General features: G+C 37.4%; 1 protein-coding gene across 2 annotated transcripts in view; it reads left to right on the top strand.

The window, feature by feature from the left end:
- The window catches only part of ITGB1 (integrin subunit beta 1), a 42,255-nt gene that overhangs the window by 21,940 nt on the left and 1,970 nt on the right, over positions 1-18,345 (top strand). The window contains exons 4-16 of one of the 2 annotated variants that reach the window (XM_029236269.1): positions 647-869; positions 2,386-2,556; positions 3,091-3,329; positions 5,443-5,598; positions 6,378-6,473; positions 6,774-6,863; positions 8,132-8,272; positions 8,445-8,644; positions 10,127-10,365; positions 10,588-10,810; positions 11,472-11,704; positions 13,736-13,902; positions 14,844-15,407. In XM_029236269.1, coding sequence (XP_029092102.1) covers positions 647-869; positions 2,386-2,556; positions 3,091-3,329; positions 5,443-5,598; positions 6,378-6,473; positions 6,774-6,863; positions 8,132-8,272; positions 8,445-8,644; positions 10,127-10,365; positions 10,588-10,810; positions 11,472-11,704; positions 13,736-13,902; positions 14,844-14,918 — 2,253 coding nt within the window. In that variant the 3' untranslated portion in view covers positions 14,919-15,407. Of the gene's footprint in view, positions 1-646; positions 870-2,385; positions 2,557-3,090; positions 3,330-5,442; positions 5,599-6,377; positions 6,474-6,773; positions 6,864-8,131; positions 8,273-8,444; positions 8,645-10,126; positions 10,366-10,587; positions 10,811-11,471; positions 11,705-13,735; positions 13,903-14,843; positions 15,408-18,345 lie in introns of those variants that run through there. The other variant, XM_029236268.1, reaches the window with a different exon arrangement.

Genomic DNA, 18,345 nt, shown 5'->3' with positions numbered 1-18,345 from the left:
TCACTTACTGCGTTTTTAAAAAAAAATAAGTTCTAAAAGGCTTGTTTACAATAATAGCCGATACCTAAAATATTTTTAAACCTCCAAGAGTACTTACTAAATCTGTGGTAAATTTCTTGTTCTCCTTCTTAAGAAAGGTTTTAGGGTGACATGTTTTCCCTATACATTGAGTTGTTCAAAATATCATGAAGGATGCTGCTACGTAATATGAGAGACTCTAAGAATTTTTCTAAGGGAAATTTGGAAAAAATATTAGTCTGATATTTGGTTATATATATTATTAGTGGCTCTTAACCATGCTAAATAAGTAATTTCACAAAAGAAATTTCTTTGAGTAGATACTCTGAATTTGAACATGAAACGGTTAAAATGTACACTTAGGTCAGTCCTCTAAGCATTACTAAAGTAATACGGTACTAGTAATATATTAGCAATAACGGTATTACTTTTGAGGAAAAATTTTTGTTTATCTGTTTTGTTTATTATGGTTTGGATGAAGGGAGCATTTTGTTTAAAAACCAGAAATGAAATACATTAGATGTGTTACCTGATTTTTGCAACTTAATTAGTTATTTGCAGTTACGATTATGTAGAAGGTTTGACCACTGTACTTTTTATTTATACCTATATTTTACATGTCACTTAGACATTTTTACAAGAAGGAATGCCTACTTCTGCTCGATGTGATGATTTAGAAGCCTTAAAAAAGAAGGGCTGTCATCCAGATGACATTGAAAATCCCAGAGGCTCCAAAGATATAAAGAAAAATAAAAATGTCACCAACCGTAGCAAAGGAACAGCAGAGAAGCTGCAGCCAGAAGATATTACTCAGATCCAACCACAGCAGTTGGTTTTGCAGTTACGATCAGGTACAGAAATCTGCTTCTATGAATGCCTTTGTGTCTACTTGAGCTTTTTGACAACTTTATGTAAGTTTCTGTTGAGGGTTCATTTTCACATGTGGACTGACACTCAAATAGAAATGTTGAATACATTAACTTTTAGATATTTTTGGAGGTATAACAATTTGTAAGACACATTACCTGAAGTAAATGATACCTGTGTCTAATGTAAATTCTTTTAAAGATTCAGAAAGTATTAGATTTAATGTGTTTTTAAAGATAAAAATGTCCATCTTCTGGAATTACATAATATAAAGACAACATTTTAATCTATTTTTTCCTTTGTTTTTGTTCAGTATTGATAAAATATTAAGGTTTTCATAAGAATCTGGAGCAGTCCTGCATCTGGGAAAAAGAAAGAAGAAACAAGTCCCCTTTCTCCTCTTCTAGTTTCCCGCCCCTTCCTGTCAGAGGACTGTCCCGTGCCTGCCTCCCCGCCGCCCCTTCCCCTCCTGCTCTGTCTTCAGCCTAGTGCCGGCAGCCTTCCACTTCTAGAGCTGCTCTGGCAAAGCTCTGCTGGCACCTGGAACCATCAGGCCTGGTGGACCCTCGTCAGGCCTTTTTTATTAACCTTCCTGTCCAAGCGATGCCTTCGAGCTTCTTGAAATGCTCTCCTTGCGGCTTCTGCGATAACATTCCTACTTTCTTCTTATCTCTTAACAGTGCTTTCCAGTCTCCTGTCTGTGTCTTTTTTCTTCCTTCCTCTTTGTAGTCCACTTAATTGTTGGTTTTCCTCTCATGGCTTTAAAGCCACTTGTGGGCTGTAACACAGACTTTTAAGCTCCAAACCCAGTTATCCAACTGTCAACTAGAAGTCTATATAGAGAAAATCTGCAAGTTAAAAATTTAATGACTTTTCACCCAGACCTCTTCCTTCTCGTGTATTTTCTGAGTGGATTATATCTCACACCTCTGGTAAATCTCTTCTCCTTCCTCATTGTTTCAGATCCTTATCATCTTTTTGTTAGATTTTTGCCATAGTTTCTTAACAAGTTTCTTTGTCTCTATAATCATCTTTAAAACGATTCTTCAGGTTTTCTACAGTGAAAATCAGGTCATGTTGTTCCCTGCATATAGTGCATCCCATCAAACAAAGAGTCTTCACTTCATAACGTTAGTCTCTAAAAAGTCAGGTGTACCCTGGAGTGTATCTGCCTCACCCACCCAGTCTAGTTTACGTTGTTCTGGCTGTCTGTTTTCTTCTGTCATAGTTACCAGCCCACTGTCTGCCTGTCTTGCCTGCGGTGGATGGGGAATGCTGTCTTTTTCACCATCCCCGGGGCCTGGCATTTTAAGTATTTGTGATTGAAATGAGCACACTTCCATTTATTCAGTTACCTGTGGAACGCCCAGGTTTTTGTAAAAACTATGTCGATAGTACAGTTTATAGTGTATACCTTATCGATCGAATTTACTTGGTTTTTCTCATTCGCTTTTTGATTGTTGGCAAGCTAATTTTCTTTTCTATTCTCTGTTTAATTAGGGGAGCCACAGACATTTACATTAAAATTCAAGCGAGCTGAAGACTATCCCATCGATCTCTACTACCTTATGGACCTCTCCTACTCTATGAAAGACGACTTGGAGAATGTGAAAAGTCTTGGCACTGATTTGATGAATGAAATGAGGAGGATTACTTCAGACTTCCGAATTGGTAGGAATTTTGAGAAAATTAGTAGTTTTCATTTGTATAAATACTGGCAGTTTGTTCTTCACCACATGCATGTGAGATAAATAGGCCAGGTTTTAGTCTTTTCTTTTTGAGAGAACTGATATTCCTGTCACACATCTAATAATTTTTCCGCCTCCTTGTTCCTCTGTTACTGAAGGCGATCATGTTACTTGACACACCTTACACCACAGAGGTAATAAGATGCTTGCATGTTTTCACAGGAATTTATGCATTGGTTTGTTGATATATTTTATAAACATGTTGATTACAGTTTTTTTTCATTACTAGTTAGTATGACCACACCTGCCTATACAGCCTTAATCTCACATCAGACCTGGATTTTTCATACAGTGATCTCCTTTCCAAACCTAATTATTAAAAGCCTTATTATTTCTTATTAAAGAAAAAGATTGACTTACAGGTGGTAATGTACTTGATTTTTTTCATGCAGTTTATCCATCCGTCCATCCATCTACCCTCCGTCTGTCATCACTGTGTGTGCATTTTCCTTCACAGGGTTTGGCTCATTTGTGGAGAAAACCGTGATGCCTTACATTAGCACAACACCAGCTAAACTCAGGAACCCTTGCACAAGTGAACAGAACTGCACCAGCCCATTTAGCTATAAAAATGTGCTCAGCCTTACTGATAAAGGGGAGGTATTTAATGAACTTGTTGGTAAACAGCGCATATCTGGAAATTTGGATTCTCCAGAAGGTGGCTTTGATGCAATCATGCAAGTTGCAGTTTGTGGAGTGAGTGCATTCATTTTCTACAAAAGGATATTATTTGTATGGATTTTGAGTGTGATTTTGCTGTCAGAAGAAATTACCTTATTACTGTAGCATACTTGACTAATCCCTTAAGTTCCCTCCAACTACAAATGCTTTATAAAAGCATAGTTAATCATTATGCCCCTATCTAAACCAGGCAGTTAGTTCATTTACACAGGGTTCTAAAAGCCAGGATGCTCACCACTTGAAACAGTGGGACAGTTTAGCTTCAGCTGGTGCTCTAGGTGTTTAGGAGAGGCCCAGGAACCCTAGCTTTCCGGCTTCGTGCCTGAGATGGAGTTGGGGTTATCTGGGACGGCTCCAGGAGCATTAAAAGTGCTCAAATGGACTGTGTCTCAGACACCATTTTCCTCTGGTCAGTTTTCTTCTGCTTATCATCTTTGAGAGTTATCTTGCCCATGTCTTAGTCATTCAAAAAGAAAGAACTTTTTAAGTCTTAGTTTGAAGTCTGTATGAGAACAGGTATTTTGAGAAGTCATATAATTGTAATTTTAATTGCAAGATTTTCAGTAGTAGTAAGCTGATCTCCGTTGGACTAGTGGTTAGAATTTTATGACCCATTTACCAGGTGATGATTTTGAGGTGACCTTTTAATGATTCAGCTGAAGCTGAAACTAGAAAACATTGTGAGGTAGATAAAGTTTAAGCACCTGTCTCATTCCCCCCCCCCCCCCCCCCGCGCTCCTTTTTCCCTCGAGTACCCCTGTGCTCTACAAGACCTTCCTTGATTCCAGATGCTTCTTAATGGTTATTTTCCAACCAGTTTTTAATATGTAACTTGATACCCAAGATGATAATATGGTATAGTGTTTAAGAGAACAGCCCTTAGACTGTTAGGAAATGGCTTCAGATGTTCCCATCACTGCTCATCCACTAGGTAATTTCCTTGCCATTCTAGAGGGCTGTTTCCCTCTCCTTAAGAAGGGATAATAACAGATAAACCTCATAGGGTTGTTATGAAGTTTAAATACGGTAATCCATATACAGTGCCACTAAGCACCCAGCAAATATTAACTATTAGATTATCGTTACTCTTGACCTCTCACTGGGGTAGTTGCAATTTAAGGATAGTCTCTGCTTTTAAAGGGGAAGAGAGTGATATTCCAGGTAGTGCCCAGCCTGATGCTTGTTTTCTTTCCAGCCATTCATTTGTGATCCTGTTAGCAGCTCACTGTGGAGAGAGCATTCTCTGGGCTGCCTCTACCTGTGCCTTAGCCTTGGGATTAAAACAAGCCATAGCATCTGTGGCCGCTACTCTCGGTTTTCCTCATGCTGACTGAGAGTAACTGTTCCACTTCTCTACATGAAAAAGAGACATTCCACTTGGACTGCCGGCATTAATAAACTTAATTCCTGCCTTCAAGGATTTTATAGTCTTACGAGGATATATACAGATATAATTGAGTATTTAGACAGATGTGATTATAAAATTACCATATTAGAGGATTTTACTGCTACTTTAAATTCTTTGCTGAATAAGGTGGAAAATAAAATAAATAAGCAGTACTGATGGGTTAGAATGGGTGGAATTAAGCAGGGCAAGTCTTTGGAGAAGGTACTTTTTTCTGTAATTAAAAAAGGAAGGCCTAATGTGGTGGCTGATAAAGGAAGTATACGCTACGGAAGGTGGAGCAAGGATGGATGGGAATGAGACAGTGATATTTGGGCCAAGATGGGTGTGGGCTGAGACATTTGCATTTACTCATTAAGCACCTACTATGTGCCAAGCACTGCGCTGACCGCTGAAGATAAGATGAAGCACAAAACCTGATGGTGGTCCCTGCCCTGCACAGAGCGAGTGTACTTTCTAATGGGGAGAGAGACATGGACTTTAAAAGATACAGTTTTTAAAAAAGAGCTGAGAGAGGTGGACAGCCAGGCAGGGTGGAGTTTTACAGTGAGGTGGGGGAGTTTTATTCAGTGATCTCTGTGCCTTCATCCGCAAGGATATTGGTATCGTGAAAAGAGAAGGTATGGAATTAGGTTGAGATATAGAGGTAGCCTACATAAAGATGAAAAGATTTATGCTGAATTGTGGGTAATATTTTAAAATTGAAATCCTTTTCTTTTTGAGTCATTGATTGGCTGGAGGAATGTGACACGGCTGCTGGTGTTTTCCACGGATGCTGGGTTTCACTTTGCTGGAGATGGGAAACTTGGTGGCATTGTTTTACCAAATGATGGACAGTGTCACCTGGAAAATGATGTGTACACAATGAGCCATTATTATGTAAGTGCTTAGCTCCTTACATATTGAATGGATTCAGGTTGAGTTTAGGGTCTAATACTAAGAGTATTGTGGGTGACTGGCTTGTGGGTTCTTCAGGGTTTGGGGGTTTTGTTATTTTGGTGAGTTGGGCCCTGACCTAATGTGCAGGAAAGCTCGTGTTGCTGTTTTGAGGCTCTGGCTTTGTGCTTGCTTCCTTCCGTGTAGATGAGGGCCCGGGGGTGAAGGGAGCTGCTGACTCCCGACTCTGCGCCTCAGCCCAGAGCTGTCTCCTCTCACTCGCGTACGTCAAGGGGTAGCAAGCTTGATATTATGTCTAATCAAATCATTTGTATAGCCTTAACACTCCTTGTCTTACTTATACATGATTTAAGAAAGCAGGCACCCTGCCTCTACTGAAAATAAAGATTGGCAAATTATTCAAGGTCTGGAAGAAATCTAAACCTTGCTGAATCTTGGTCTTTTTCTTAAGTGATACGTAGATAATATAACCTTTAATTACTGGCAGTTCTTTACTTTCATTGTTCTGACATTTAATATACACAGATAATCTTGCTCTTTAAAGTCTTTTTATTATGGAAATTTAAAATTTACATATAAAGATAGAAGAGGATTAGAAACCCACTAGACAGCACCCACTTCAGCAATAATTTGTGTTGTTTCAAGCAGTCTTTTGTAAGTAATCCAGTTGATATCTGCAAATCATTATTTTCAGCAAGTATTGAAAACCTGGAGTAGATTGGATGTAATTACATACTAAATTTTATTACTTAATTTCTTAGGATTATCCTTCTATTGCTCACCTTGTCCAAAAACTAAGTGAAAATAACATTCAGACGATTTTTGCAGTTACTGAAGAATTTCAGCCCGTTTACAAGGTAAATATATACATGTGAGATCAAAAGAGGAACACATTTCTAGACCCTTTTTGTTTAGTCATTAGAGGCAAAATGATATGTCTGAATTGAAATGCGGGAAAATGTCACCAGGTAAAAAAAAAGTGATGTATATTAATTTTAGTTACATTGTAAAGCTAGTTGTTTTTAGGTCTGACTCCTTAAGTTTATTTAGGAAATGTATCGAGAACTGTTATTTAAAAATAGATAGTAAGTACTCAGTAGATGCTAATTAGTTGAATGAGTAGTACTTGCATTTTATGTTTTATCTTTTAATTGCAGGAACTGAAAAATTTGATCCCTAAGTCAGCAGTAGGAACATTATCTGCAAATTCTAGCAATGTAATCCAGTTGATCATCGATGCATACAATGTGAGTGCATTTTAAATAAGATCTGTTTTGGGCAACACCCTGTGGAGAATACTTTTCTCAAAAAAAGTAAAACTCCTTTCATACACAATTTAGCAAGCCCCAGAAGACAACATAAAACTTAAATTCTGCATCTGGAGGAAAAACTCATATTCTCTTACAAATACATAATTATCTGCAGAGCACAATGTAACAAAGGCATGTGGGGAAAATTTCTAAATTCTGTTTTAATGTTGTTAAGTAATAGGTCTCCTTGTTGAAACAACTTAGATTTATAGGATGACCTCAGTCTTCTTTTTCCACCCCTTCTTTTTATAGATTCATCTATTTTGATGAATTGTGCCAGAAAAGCTTTTTTTTTTTTTTTTTTTTTTTTTGCTAATTCTTCTCCTGACATATATTCAGGGTATATAGTTCTCTGTTTTCAGGAGGTACACACAGTCATATATGCATGTACCATAAAGTATATATGAATGTATTTGCATATATTTGACTTACCATTTTTATAAGATTTTTTCCCCCCAGATTGGAAGGAAGTTGAAATTAAAGAGGAATTTTCTCCATCTTGAGCTTTAGTTCAGAGTACTTCAGTGATACTCATTCACCATTGGTCAGTAACTGTTGTAAGTGTTCTGGAGGCCTTTGTGATGTAACAGTAACCATCCTGTACTGTGTGCACCACCCCAGCCTTTTGATGGGTTGAATTTTAGATATTTTCTACCTCATGCTAGGGGTTCCCAGAATTTTTTGGAAAGACCCTACTCGAAGAGAGAGGTTTTTACAAAGATTTTCTAGATTCTGGTTGTTCCCTGTCTCTCCCATAGCTGTTTTGTTCTCTGTCTTTACAGCATATCTTAATGCTTTCCCAACTCCATCCATGCAGGAGTGTGACCAGGAGAGAGCTTGCTGCCGCAGCCTTCTCCGTTGGTCCTGAGCAATCTGCTGTTCTAAAAACGCAGTGCCTTGAATCCTCCCACTTCGGGTTTTCTTTTTTTGGGGGGTGAGGGCGCAGGGCTGCAACTGCGCCTGAGCAGATTTGTTCCCAGACAGTGTAGTAGATCATTTACTTTAGTCCCTAGTGAGCTGGAAGTTGGTAGGGTCAGAGGAGAGCTGTGTTGCCACTGGGGGAGGAAAGTGTTCTGAGTTCTTAAGACTCCTCATAATTAATATCAGCCCTCTGTGCTGTATCATCATTAAAATTTTAACTCAGTAATTAAACCATAATAGTAGCATTTGTTTGCCTTTCCTCTGTTTAATAGTCTTTCTTTTAGTCCTTGTCTTCAGAAGTCATTTTGGAAAACAGCAAATTACCAGAAGGAGTAACAATAAATTACAAGTCTTACTGCAAGAATGGAGTGAATGGAACAGGGGAAAATGGGAGAAAATGCTCTAATATTTCCATTGGGGATGAGGTATGTTACATAAACGTTTTCTGAAGAAAAGAAAAAACTGCTTGTTTACAGGCAATGTAGTTTATAATTTGAGAAACAGTTAAAGAAATATAATTTGGAGTGGCTTTTTGCAATTTTTTTTAGTAGATTTAAATTGCTTAGTTGTTAACTTATCTTCTTGTTTTCCCTTAAGGTTCAGTTTGAAATCAGCGTAACTTCAAATAAATGTCCAAATAAGAATTCTGAAACCATTAAAATTAAGCCTCTGGGCTTCACTGAAGAAGTAGAGATTATTCTTCAGTTCATCTGTGAATGTGAATGCCAGAGTGAAGGCATCCCTGGCAGTCCCAAGTGCCATGATGGCAATGGGACCTTTGAGTGTGGAGCCTGCAGGTGAGCTGGGGCTGTGGAGAGTGATGGGGTGCGGGGGGACTGCGGCTGGGACGGCTGCAGGGGCAGGCTCTGTTTGGGCGTCCAGAGAGATTCTGTCTATTGGAGCAAATAAATGATTGTTCCAGCCACTGTTGCTCACCACAAGATCAATTTGATGATCTTGTGTGTGCTATTTATGGAAAGCTCTTCCCTGCCTTTTTTTTTTCTTAGGCAGACTGTCCTTTACTGTAAAATAAAAGCTTTTATAGCCATCCAAGATGTATATTTAACAAATGGTTAAGGTAGCATTTGGGTTTTCCTCTCATTATAGCCGTCTGAATTCTCTGGAGCTAAATAAGCTTATATAAAATAATAGTGATTGTATCTGGGAAATGGAATTAGGAAGCAATAAAGGATGTTCACCGTGTATTACATGTACTTCTGAATCGCTGGAATAGTTTTTAAAAAACCAATATACTTTGTAAAATTGAAAAGAAAACAGTATTTTCAGAACATAGAATCTACTACTAACAAAACTATAGTCAGATTATTTTAAATTTTATTTTCATACTGTGATTACTTTTTAATTAAAAATTAAAATTGAATGTACTCTGAATAATCTTTCTCCTTAAAAGAATAGGAGGAGGGAAGAGTATTTTGATGCAGATGTCAGCCCCAAATGACTATGCTTTGAAGGGTTTTTAATCATGAGAAAAATAGATGGCTGTATTTTGCCATCAGTTATTAGCTTTCTATTCTAAATAACAATTAAAATGTTACATTTTAAAATTTTCCGTGTCATACATATCCTGACTGAATTGTGTAGATCCATTTTTAGTAAAATATTACTTAACTGAAAGATCATCTTGAAAATGCTTTGCCTTCCTACTTTTTGTGTATTTACCAGATACAGAACTAGTGTCTTCATTGTCTGAACACTAGGTGTTCTAAAAATAAGCAGTGTGGCTGAAAAGTCTGGATCCATAGGGTAAATTTATTTTTAAACAGTATGTTAGTTATATTTTCAAATGATAGGCTCAGTATGTTTTTCTTCAACTTCCATGCACCTTTTGGGGTGTGTTTATTGTACTTTTTTGGATTAACAATTGGACGATTGCTTCACCTATAATAGCAAATGTAATAAATAGCATATCATTGGAAGACATAGCACTTTTAAAAATAAGTTTATCCTATGTTTCTAAATGTCTTGTTCACCTGTTCATTGCTAGATTGTATTTTCATCTTGATCAAAATGGTTACTTTCCTGAAGAGGGCTTTTTTTCCTAGGCCCCTGTGGAGATTCCATATGGATTTGAATGGCTCTGTGTGTGTGCATATGTACACTTTTGTGCACGTCTGTGACGTGTGGCATGACATGTAATAAAATTGTAGTTTGAAGATAATGTTCATAGTCTTACTTCCTCTCCCAGTCTTTCTCACAGCATGATTTGTTACTTTCACTTATTTTTATTTTATGTGATTGAAATTTTGGACTCTGTTTAGGTGCAACGAGGGACGTGTTGGGAGACATTGTGAATGTAGCACAGATGAGGTGAACAGTGAAGATATGGACGCTTACTGCAGGAAAGAGAACAGTTCAGAAATATGTAGCAACAATGGAGAATGTGTCTGTGGACAGTGTGTGTGTCGGAAGAGGGATAATACAAACGAAATTTATTCTGGCAAATTCTGCGAGTGTGATAATTTCAACTGTGATAGATCCAATGGCTTAATTTGTGGAGGTGAGAAGGGGTCTGAAAATGGTTATAAAATGTGGTCCTATCTAATACAATAAAAAATCCTGAGAGTTTGCTTAGTGAATAAATAGAAAAAGGGCAGCATTGAGGGTCACTCCATCCCACAGACAGCCTTTCTTACATGTTATTGCTTGTTTTCACTTTTCGGTCAATGCTCTGATGTTACATTTTTACCATTGTTATGAGAAATGATACTTTTTATTGCAGGAAATGGTGTGTGCAAGTGTCGTGTGTGTGAATGCAACCCTAACTACACTGGCAGTGCCTGTGACTGTTCTCTGGACACTACCTCCTGCACGGCTGTGAATGGGCAGATCTGCAATGGCCGGGGCGTCTGTGAGTGTGGCGCCTGTAAGTGTACAGATCCCAAGTTCCAAGGGCCGACCTGTGAGATGTGCCAGACGTGCCTTGGAGTCTGTGCCGAGCATAAGTGAGTATTTCCGAATTGCTTGAAATGGGTGATAACTCGCTGTTGGCCTCTGTATCAGCACACAATACAGAGAACAGCGCTAACATCAGGTTACGCTGTAAATACACTGTCACATTGAAGCCCAGTTTTTAAATCTTAAAAATTCTTTCCCAGTAGCTGGTGTTTGTCACATGATATTGAAATGTGTCGTACGAGAGTGATGGTACAATTATTTCAATCCGAGTTTGCTATGTAAGTGAATCCATGTGGTAACCTTTGTTAAATTAGCATCACCAGCTGCTTAATTAGCTATCTTTTGACTAAACTAAATAAAATTGAGTTTTGTCCCTTGAAGAAAGAACTACTATTGTACCAGCAACACATTTCAAAAGTTATTTTGGCTTTAAATTGTGTATTAAATATCTGATAGGGCTAGTTTTATTTTCCTACTCTTCTTTCTTTTGGAGGATTTTAGTTTGAGCTGTAATAAATCTATAATATCACTTGGGAAACTAGCATCTTTATGTTTAGTTTCCCCATCTAGAAATATGTTTCTTCATTTATTTATATCTTCTTCTATTGCTCTTGGCTTAATTTGGTTAAATTTTGAGTCTAGCACACAAAATCATCTTGAAGCAAATATTATTTTAAATAATAAATGTAATCATTTGCATTTTTACAGGGAATGTGTTCAGTGCCGAGCCTTCAACAAAGGAGAAAAGAAAGACACGTGTGCTCAGGAATGTTCACATTTCAACATTACCAAGGTTGAAAATCGGGACAGGTTGCCCCAGCCAGGCCAGGTGGATCCCCTGTCCCATTGTAAGGAGAAGGACGTTGACGATTGCTGGTTCTACTTCACATATTCAGTGAATGGGAACAATGAGGCCACTGTTCATGTTGTAGAGACTCCAGGTAGAAATCTGATCATTTCAAAATTCTTCGCATTTTCTTTTATGTCTTTTTACTGCTTAGGGCTATTGGTAGTTTCCCTAATATCTAGGAACAACTCCAGCTGGACTATTATATGTCCAAGTTGGGACACTTTTAATCTCTCAAAGCTTAAACTAGTATTTAATTAATAAATAAGGGAAAGAGAAAGCGGGTTTCGAGTTTTGTGAATGGAGAGTCCGAGGAGTAAATGCAGTAGCCCACACAGAGCCCTCAGCACGGCGCCTGGCAGTAGGCTCTCGGTAAGAGCACCATCATTATTAATGATATTTAAATATGAGTTGATTTTAGGCTTGGACACTGGGAAAGATAATTTGTTAAAGGATGTTATACAGCATGAATTTGTTCAGCTTCTCAAAAGATGAAACATTTTTATCTTGGTTTTTCTGGGTGCTTTTAATATACTTTGGAATTTTCTACATTTGTGGTCAGATTTTTATGGGAATGTAAGTTTTAATTTCTCCCAGATAAATATTAGGAATGGATTTTGGAGGCGTATATTTAACTTCAGAAGAAACAGCCAAACTGTTTTTTTAAAGTCTCTATTGTTTTGCATATGTATTTTTCAAATGTTGTCTCAGTCTGTGCCTCCTTGTCTTCATTTTCTTGAGTGTTTTTTGAAGATCAGAAGCTTAAATTTTGATGAAATACGATTTACCAGGTTTTTCTTTTATAGATCTTGCTCTTTACTATTATGTCTTAGAACTCTTTGCCTAATTCAAGTTCATAAGGATTTTTCTCCTGTGTTTTCTTCTAAAAGTTTTATAGTTCTGGTTTTCCATTTAGGTCCGTAACCCACTGTGAGCTGATCTTAGTATATAGAGTGGGGTCCAGTTTTTTATATGTAGATTTCCAGTCGTTCTTGCACCATTCGTTGAAAAGGTTGACCTTTCTCCACCTTGGTTGAAAATGAGATGACCTTATATATGTGGGCCTGTTTCTGACTCTTGATTGTTTTCCGTTAATCCAGGCATCTGTCCTTTAGCCAATACCACACTGTCTCAGTTAGTGTTGCTTCATAGCTAGTTGTGAAATCTGGTAATACAAGTTGTTCAACTTTGTTCTTTTCTGAAAGTGCTTTTGAAACACTTTCCTAGTTCTCCTACTTCTTTGTAAATTTTAGAATAAACTTGCTTGATAGCTACACGTCCTGCCAGGATTTTGATTGGGATAGCATTGAGTTTATAGATCAAATTGGGGGAGGGACTTCCCTGGTGGTGCAGTGGTTAAGAATCCGCCCACCAGTGCAGGGGACATGGGTTTGAGCCCTGGTCCAGGAAGACCCCACATGCTGCAGAGTGACTAAGCCCGTGCGCCACAACTACTGAGCCTGCGCTCTAGAGCCCTCGTGCCACAACTACTGAGCCTGCGTGCCTAGAGCCCATGCTCCACAACAAGAGAAGCCAGTGCAGTGAGAAGCCCGTGCACTGCAACGAAGAGTAGCCCCTGCCCGCCGCAACTAGAGAAAGCCCATGCGCAGCAACGAAGACCCAATGCAGCCAAAAATAAAAATAAATTAATTATTAAAAAAAAAATTGGGGGAGAATTGACATTTTAACAATGTTGAGTCTTCTAATCCATGAACATGGAATCTCTCTCCATTTATTCAGGTCTTTTTTCCATCAGTGTTTAATAATTTTTAGCATGTAAATCTTGCACATATTTTCTTAGATTTATACATAGGTATATCATGATTTTTGGTGCTATTGTAGAAAATACCATTTTCTAAATTTCAATTTCCAAATTGTAGAAGTCAATTTCTATATAATACATAGAAATACATGACTTCATTGATCATGTACGCTGGGGTCTTGTAAACCCATCTGTTACTTCTAGTATCTTTTTTATAGATTCTTTGGGATAGTGTACATTCACTTACCTTGGGATTTTAATTCCTCTGTGTTTTTTTATGAGACTGCCCAGCTCTTTGTAATTTTGGCTGTACCTTCACATTCTAGTCCCTTATGTGCTCATCCTTTGCTTCTTACTTTACAGAGTGCCCCACTGGTCCAGACATTATCCCAATTGTAGCAGGTGTGGTTGCTGGAATTGTTCTTATTGGCCTTGCATTGCTGCTGATTTGGAAGCTTTTAATGATCATTCATGACAGAAGGGAATTTGCCAAATTTGAAAAGGAAAAAATGAATGCCAAATGGGACACGGTAAGTTGGAAATCATGTAAAAAAGGAGGGTGATTCATAAAGCAAATGTAACACTTCTAAGACTTATTAGCTCTAAAGCTGATAATTAAAGTCCTTTAAATATTTTATTCCCCCCAAAATTTATTATTCAGAAAACTTGCATTTAGTGAAAAATAGAAAACATCTTAAGTATATCCTATTAAAACAAAACAATTATAAGAATGTTTCTTCTGGTTACTGTGGTCATTGTTTTTATTTCCTTAGTAATTTTAATCTTAAATCTGCTCTTCTGCCTTTTTTTTCTCATGTAAAATAGAATCCTAAGTAATAGCAAGCTATTCAGTAGAAAGCTTTTTCTGTTTTTCTTTTCCCCCAACAAAGAAACCTAAGTAGAACGCAGCCAGACTCAAAAGGCTACATATGTATGACTCCACTTATATGACAGTCTGGAAAAGGTAAAACCCTAGAGGCAGGAATGAGATCCAGTGGTTTGCAGGGGCTGGAGCTGGGGGAAGGGGCCCGAGGGATCGTGGGATGATCTTCATTGTGGGTGTGTTTATACATTTGAGAATTCATGGAACTGTGTACTTAAAAAGGGTATTTTTATTCTCTGCGATTTTACAACTTAATAAACCTGGCTTTATAAAAATTTAGAAGCTGCAAGTGATGAAAGTTGACGCCAGCAGTTAGTGCTTTGAAGCGTGAGGTGGGAGGCCGAGGTGGCCAAACGTTGGCCTTCGTGTATTCATCTTTTGATACAAGAAAGCAGTGACAATCTTCAGTATTGTTAAATTGTAAATGAATTTTAGTCATTTGCATTTTACTACAATTTGCTTGGGTTTTTAAAAAAAATTAATTTTGGAAGTGTAAAAATAGTAAAAATTCTCTTTTATAGTGTTTAAACACTATACATGTCAGCTTTTTTCTGATGAAGTCATTAGAAACTATTTCTTTTACTTCAGCAAGAAAATCCGATTTACAAGAGTCCTATTAATAATTTCAAGAATCCAAACTATGGACGTAAAGCTGGTCTCTAAGTTGCCGTTCGTATTTTCTTTCATTTTCTGTCTTTGCATGTGAAATTTATCCTTTCTACTGCACTGTGTGCGCTTTATCACTATTGCTGCCTTTTTTTTAAGTCTGGCTTTATTTATATGGCTATACTATGGCTTTTCTTTTTGTGTGTTAATACAGTTAGTGTTTAGAGGGGCTTTGGATTAAGCTTTATGGTATAGAAGCAGCAGCTGTGTTGTAGTGAAAAGAGAATGTGCTCTGTGATCAGAGAGACCTGGGTTGAGTCCCAGCTCTTCCACTTAGTAAGTAGAATGGCATTGGGTCACTTCCCAGAGCTTTAACATGGAGTCAGTAGTGATATTGTTTGGTGTGGTTGTTCTTGGCTAATGACTGTAGTGTATGATAGCAGCCTGTCAGTTATAATCCTTACTAGAGTCCTTTGCTTTAGGTAGTATTATTATCCTTATAATAATATAACAAATTATTATATGTAAGTTTTAGGGTGAAACAATGAAAAGTGAACATGAAAACTAAAGTTCAAAATAGAATAAATGTAACCTGGTATAACATTTGTATAATATATAACTATAGTGTCATTGTTATTGATTCTAGAAATATTTTGAAAATCTTTAGCTCTTGACTGTAACTTAAAATTCCTTTAAAAATCAGAACCTTTAATTTATATATATTTCTTCTTAGTTACTGAATAATTCTAATACTCAAAGCTAACACTGAACTCTTTTTGAAAGGTAACAAAGACTTTAAAGAGAAAAATCCTATTATAGTTTTAAATAAAAACTTAGTTGAAAATTTCATAGTGGTAATAAAGCTTGGTTAATGTATTCTCTAAGCTAGGGTAAGTTACTTTGGTGAGTATATGCTTTACCTGGATGACAAATTTATCATTTTCATTTTCTCTTTTAGCAGTAGTGGACAGGCTTCTTCCTTGTAACTGAGTTTTCATGAAGTGCTTCTAGCATGTTTTAATATAATTATGTAAGCCCCTAAAACTCTCCGATAAAAAGATTGTGATTAGAACCAATTCTCCTGACTGGTGATCCAGAACTCTTCTTTCCTTTCCTAACTACTTTTTTTTTTTTTTTTTTTTCTTCGCGGTACGCGGGCCTCTCACTGTTGTGGCCTCTCCCGTTGCGGAGCACAGGCTCCGGACGCGCAGGCTCAGCGGCCATGGCTCACGGGCCCAGCCGCTCTGCGGCATGTGGGATCTTCCCGGACCGGGGCACGAACCCGTGTCCCCTGCATCGGCAGGCGGACTCTCAACCACTGCGCCACCAGGGAAGCCCTCCTAACTACTTTTATTCTTATTTCACATATTGGAAAACTGAGGCACAGAAGGGTTCAGTAACTTGGCTAAGTTCACCGGGCTAGTTAGTGGAAGAGCTGAGATTCAAACCCAGGCCCCTGGGCTCCAGGATCCAGGTTCTTAACCACTACCTTATATTAGTAGCAATCATTGTCTGTCTTCGGGAGACGCTGTTACCTGGTTAGGAAGAGGGAGATCACTCTTCACAAAAAATGACACTTTTTGGTATTTCTGGTTAACTTAATGGTGTTAGTGTTACTCTAGCACTACTGTGTTGGGCAGACATTGTAACTGGGAGATCACTTTGTTACCTAGAAACCAACACTGCAGATTTGCTTCTTTACTCTGCTGAGAAGTGTGCTTATAAAGTAACAACAAGATCTTAAAGTACAGGAATGTTTAATATTTTTAAGAGATACAGGAAGTACCGATAACGTTAGAAACCATTACTTGCAAGATTTTTCTTTTATTTCTAAGCAGATTTTAAGACTTTTGAAATGGCAAAGTTAAATTTGATGGCAGAAAATTATTGTCAGGTTCATATATGTGTAGTTTGGTAACGTTTTCCTGTTAGTGTGAGATTTGATGCATTCTTTTCTTTCTCGCTTAATGCTTTACAGAAAGTTAGTTTTAGAAGGAAACTGATTTGCTGGGATCCCTTTCCCTCCCTCCCTCCCTCCCTGTCAAAAACAATCAAATATTGACACTTTCGTGTGGTTACTTATATGAGAAAAGTTTCTGTATCTCCTATGGAAAGGTGAAATTTTCACCTTTGCTGTCTGTTAAATTGTGCTTTGAAGGAAGTTAATAATTAATAGTGAAACTTAATGTTTTCATTGTTAAGTCAGTTTTTGGCTACAGTATTACTTCTTCAGTCAAAATAAGCATTTTGAGCAATTCAAGATGCAAAAGTTTTGTAAAAATTTATTCATTAGTGAAATCCATGCAAATTAATGGCTACAGATTATTTTGAGATGTTTTCTCAAGAAAAATTAAAGTAGAAATAAACAATAGAAATTAATGAATGAGCATTAAGAAATTAAAACAAATCATGGCTTATAAAGCACTTTTCCAATATGGGACCAAGGTTGCCAGTCAGTTAATTATATCATTAACATATTTCAAATAATAGGCACTCTGATTATTTCAGCACATAAGACTACTCATGTAGGTACATTAAAAAAATCAGATTATCAGCTTTGTAATTGTTAAAGCTGTTAAGCACATTAAATGTGGGCTGCTAATCCCCACGGCTGTGCACTGCATTTCTAACACACCACAGAAATGATGCTGTCACCACCATGTCCGCCCTTCCAGAGGGAGCACAGGAATGACATTTACTGAGATCAGAGGACGTCACTGCTGAACATAACCCTGCTCTCTTGATTTAAATAGGCTTTGCTTTTTGCTGGGATGGGGAGGGGTTGCACTCTGAACATGGGAACTAATCTGCATTATTTTAGCTTACCTTCGTTAAAGGTGATGCCCAATGCAGGTAATTTAATTTTACCTCTAACCTTGCATGTTAAAATTTTGTTTGGATGGACTTTGAAATAATAAGTATAAATGTTTGTGTATATGAAAAGGCAAACTTTTCTCCAAAGGTAAGTTTTGCCGTGTAAATCGTACTTTGGATTCATCTATAACTTAGGTGTTTTTTTCTTTCGTTTTTTGTTGTTGTTGTTCTCCATTTTTTGTTGTTGTTGTTACCTCCCTTATAAGTATTAAACATTAGGTTTATCTAATGCATTAGTTTAAAGAAACAATTAAATGGTAATTTATTTTCCTAGCATATTTGAAAGAATGGGCAGTCCTGGCTTCATATAATAGGAAGGTGGAAATAAAGAACGTAACTTACTTGTACTGATCACTCATTAGCAATGTAGTTGCCGGGATCCAGACTCCGGCCTCCATTATGAAATGTCTGCTACAATGTCTGTATAATCATATTTTAGCTCCAGTTGGGATGAGAGCTCAGAGTTTGATATCCTATGTGATTTTTTATCATCCAGATTATATGATGTTTGTCTTTGAGGGATCCTGAGTTCCTCCATGTTTCAGAAATGACTGGTCAAATTGTGTTTTGTGGGGTGGGGCTAAGGCACTTTGTCACGATTCAGTCGGTA

The sequence above is a fragment of the Monodon monoceros genome, unplaced genomic scaffold (assembly GCF_005190385.1).
Source record: "Monodon monoceros isolate NGI ecotype Baffin Bay Population unplaced genomic scaffold, NGI_Narwhal_1 Super_Scaffold_21, whole genome shotgun sequence".
NCBI classification, from domain to species: Eukaryota; Metazoa; Chordata; class Mammalia; order Artiodactyla; family Monodontidae; genus Monodon; species Monodon monoceros.
Note: the sequence above shows the minus strand (reverse complement) of the source record. Positions and strands in the feature narration are given on the sequence as shown.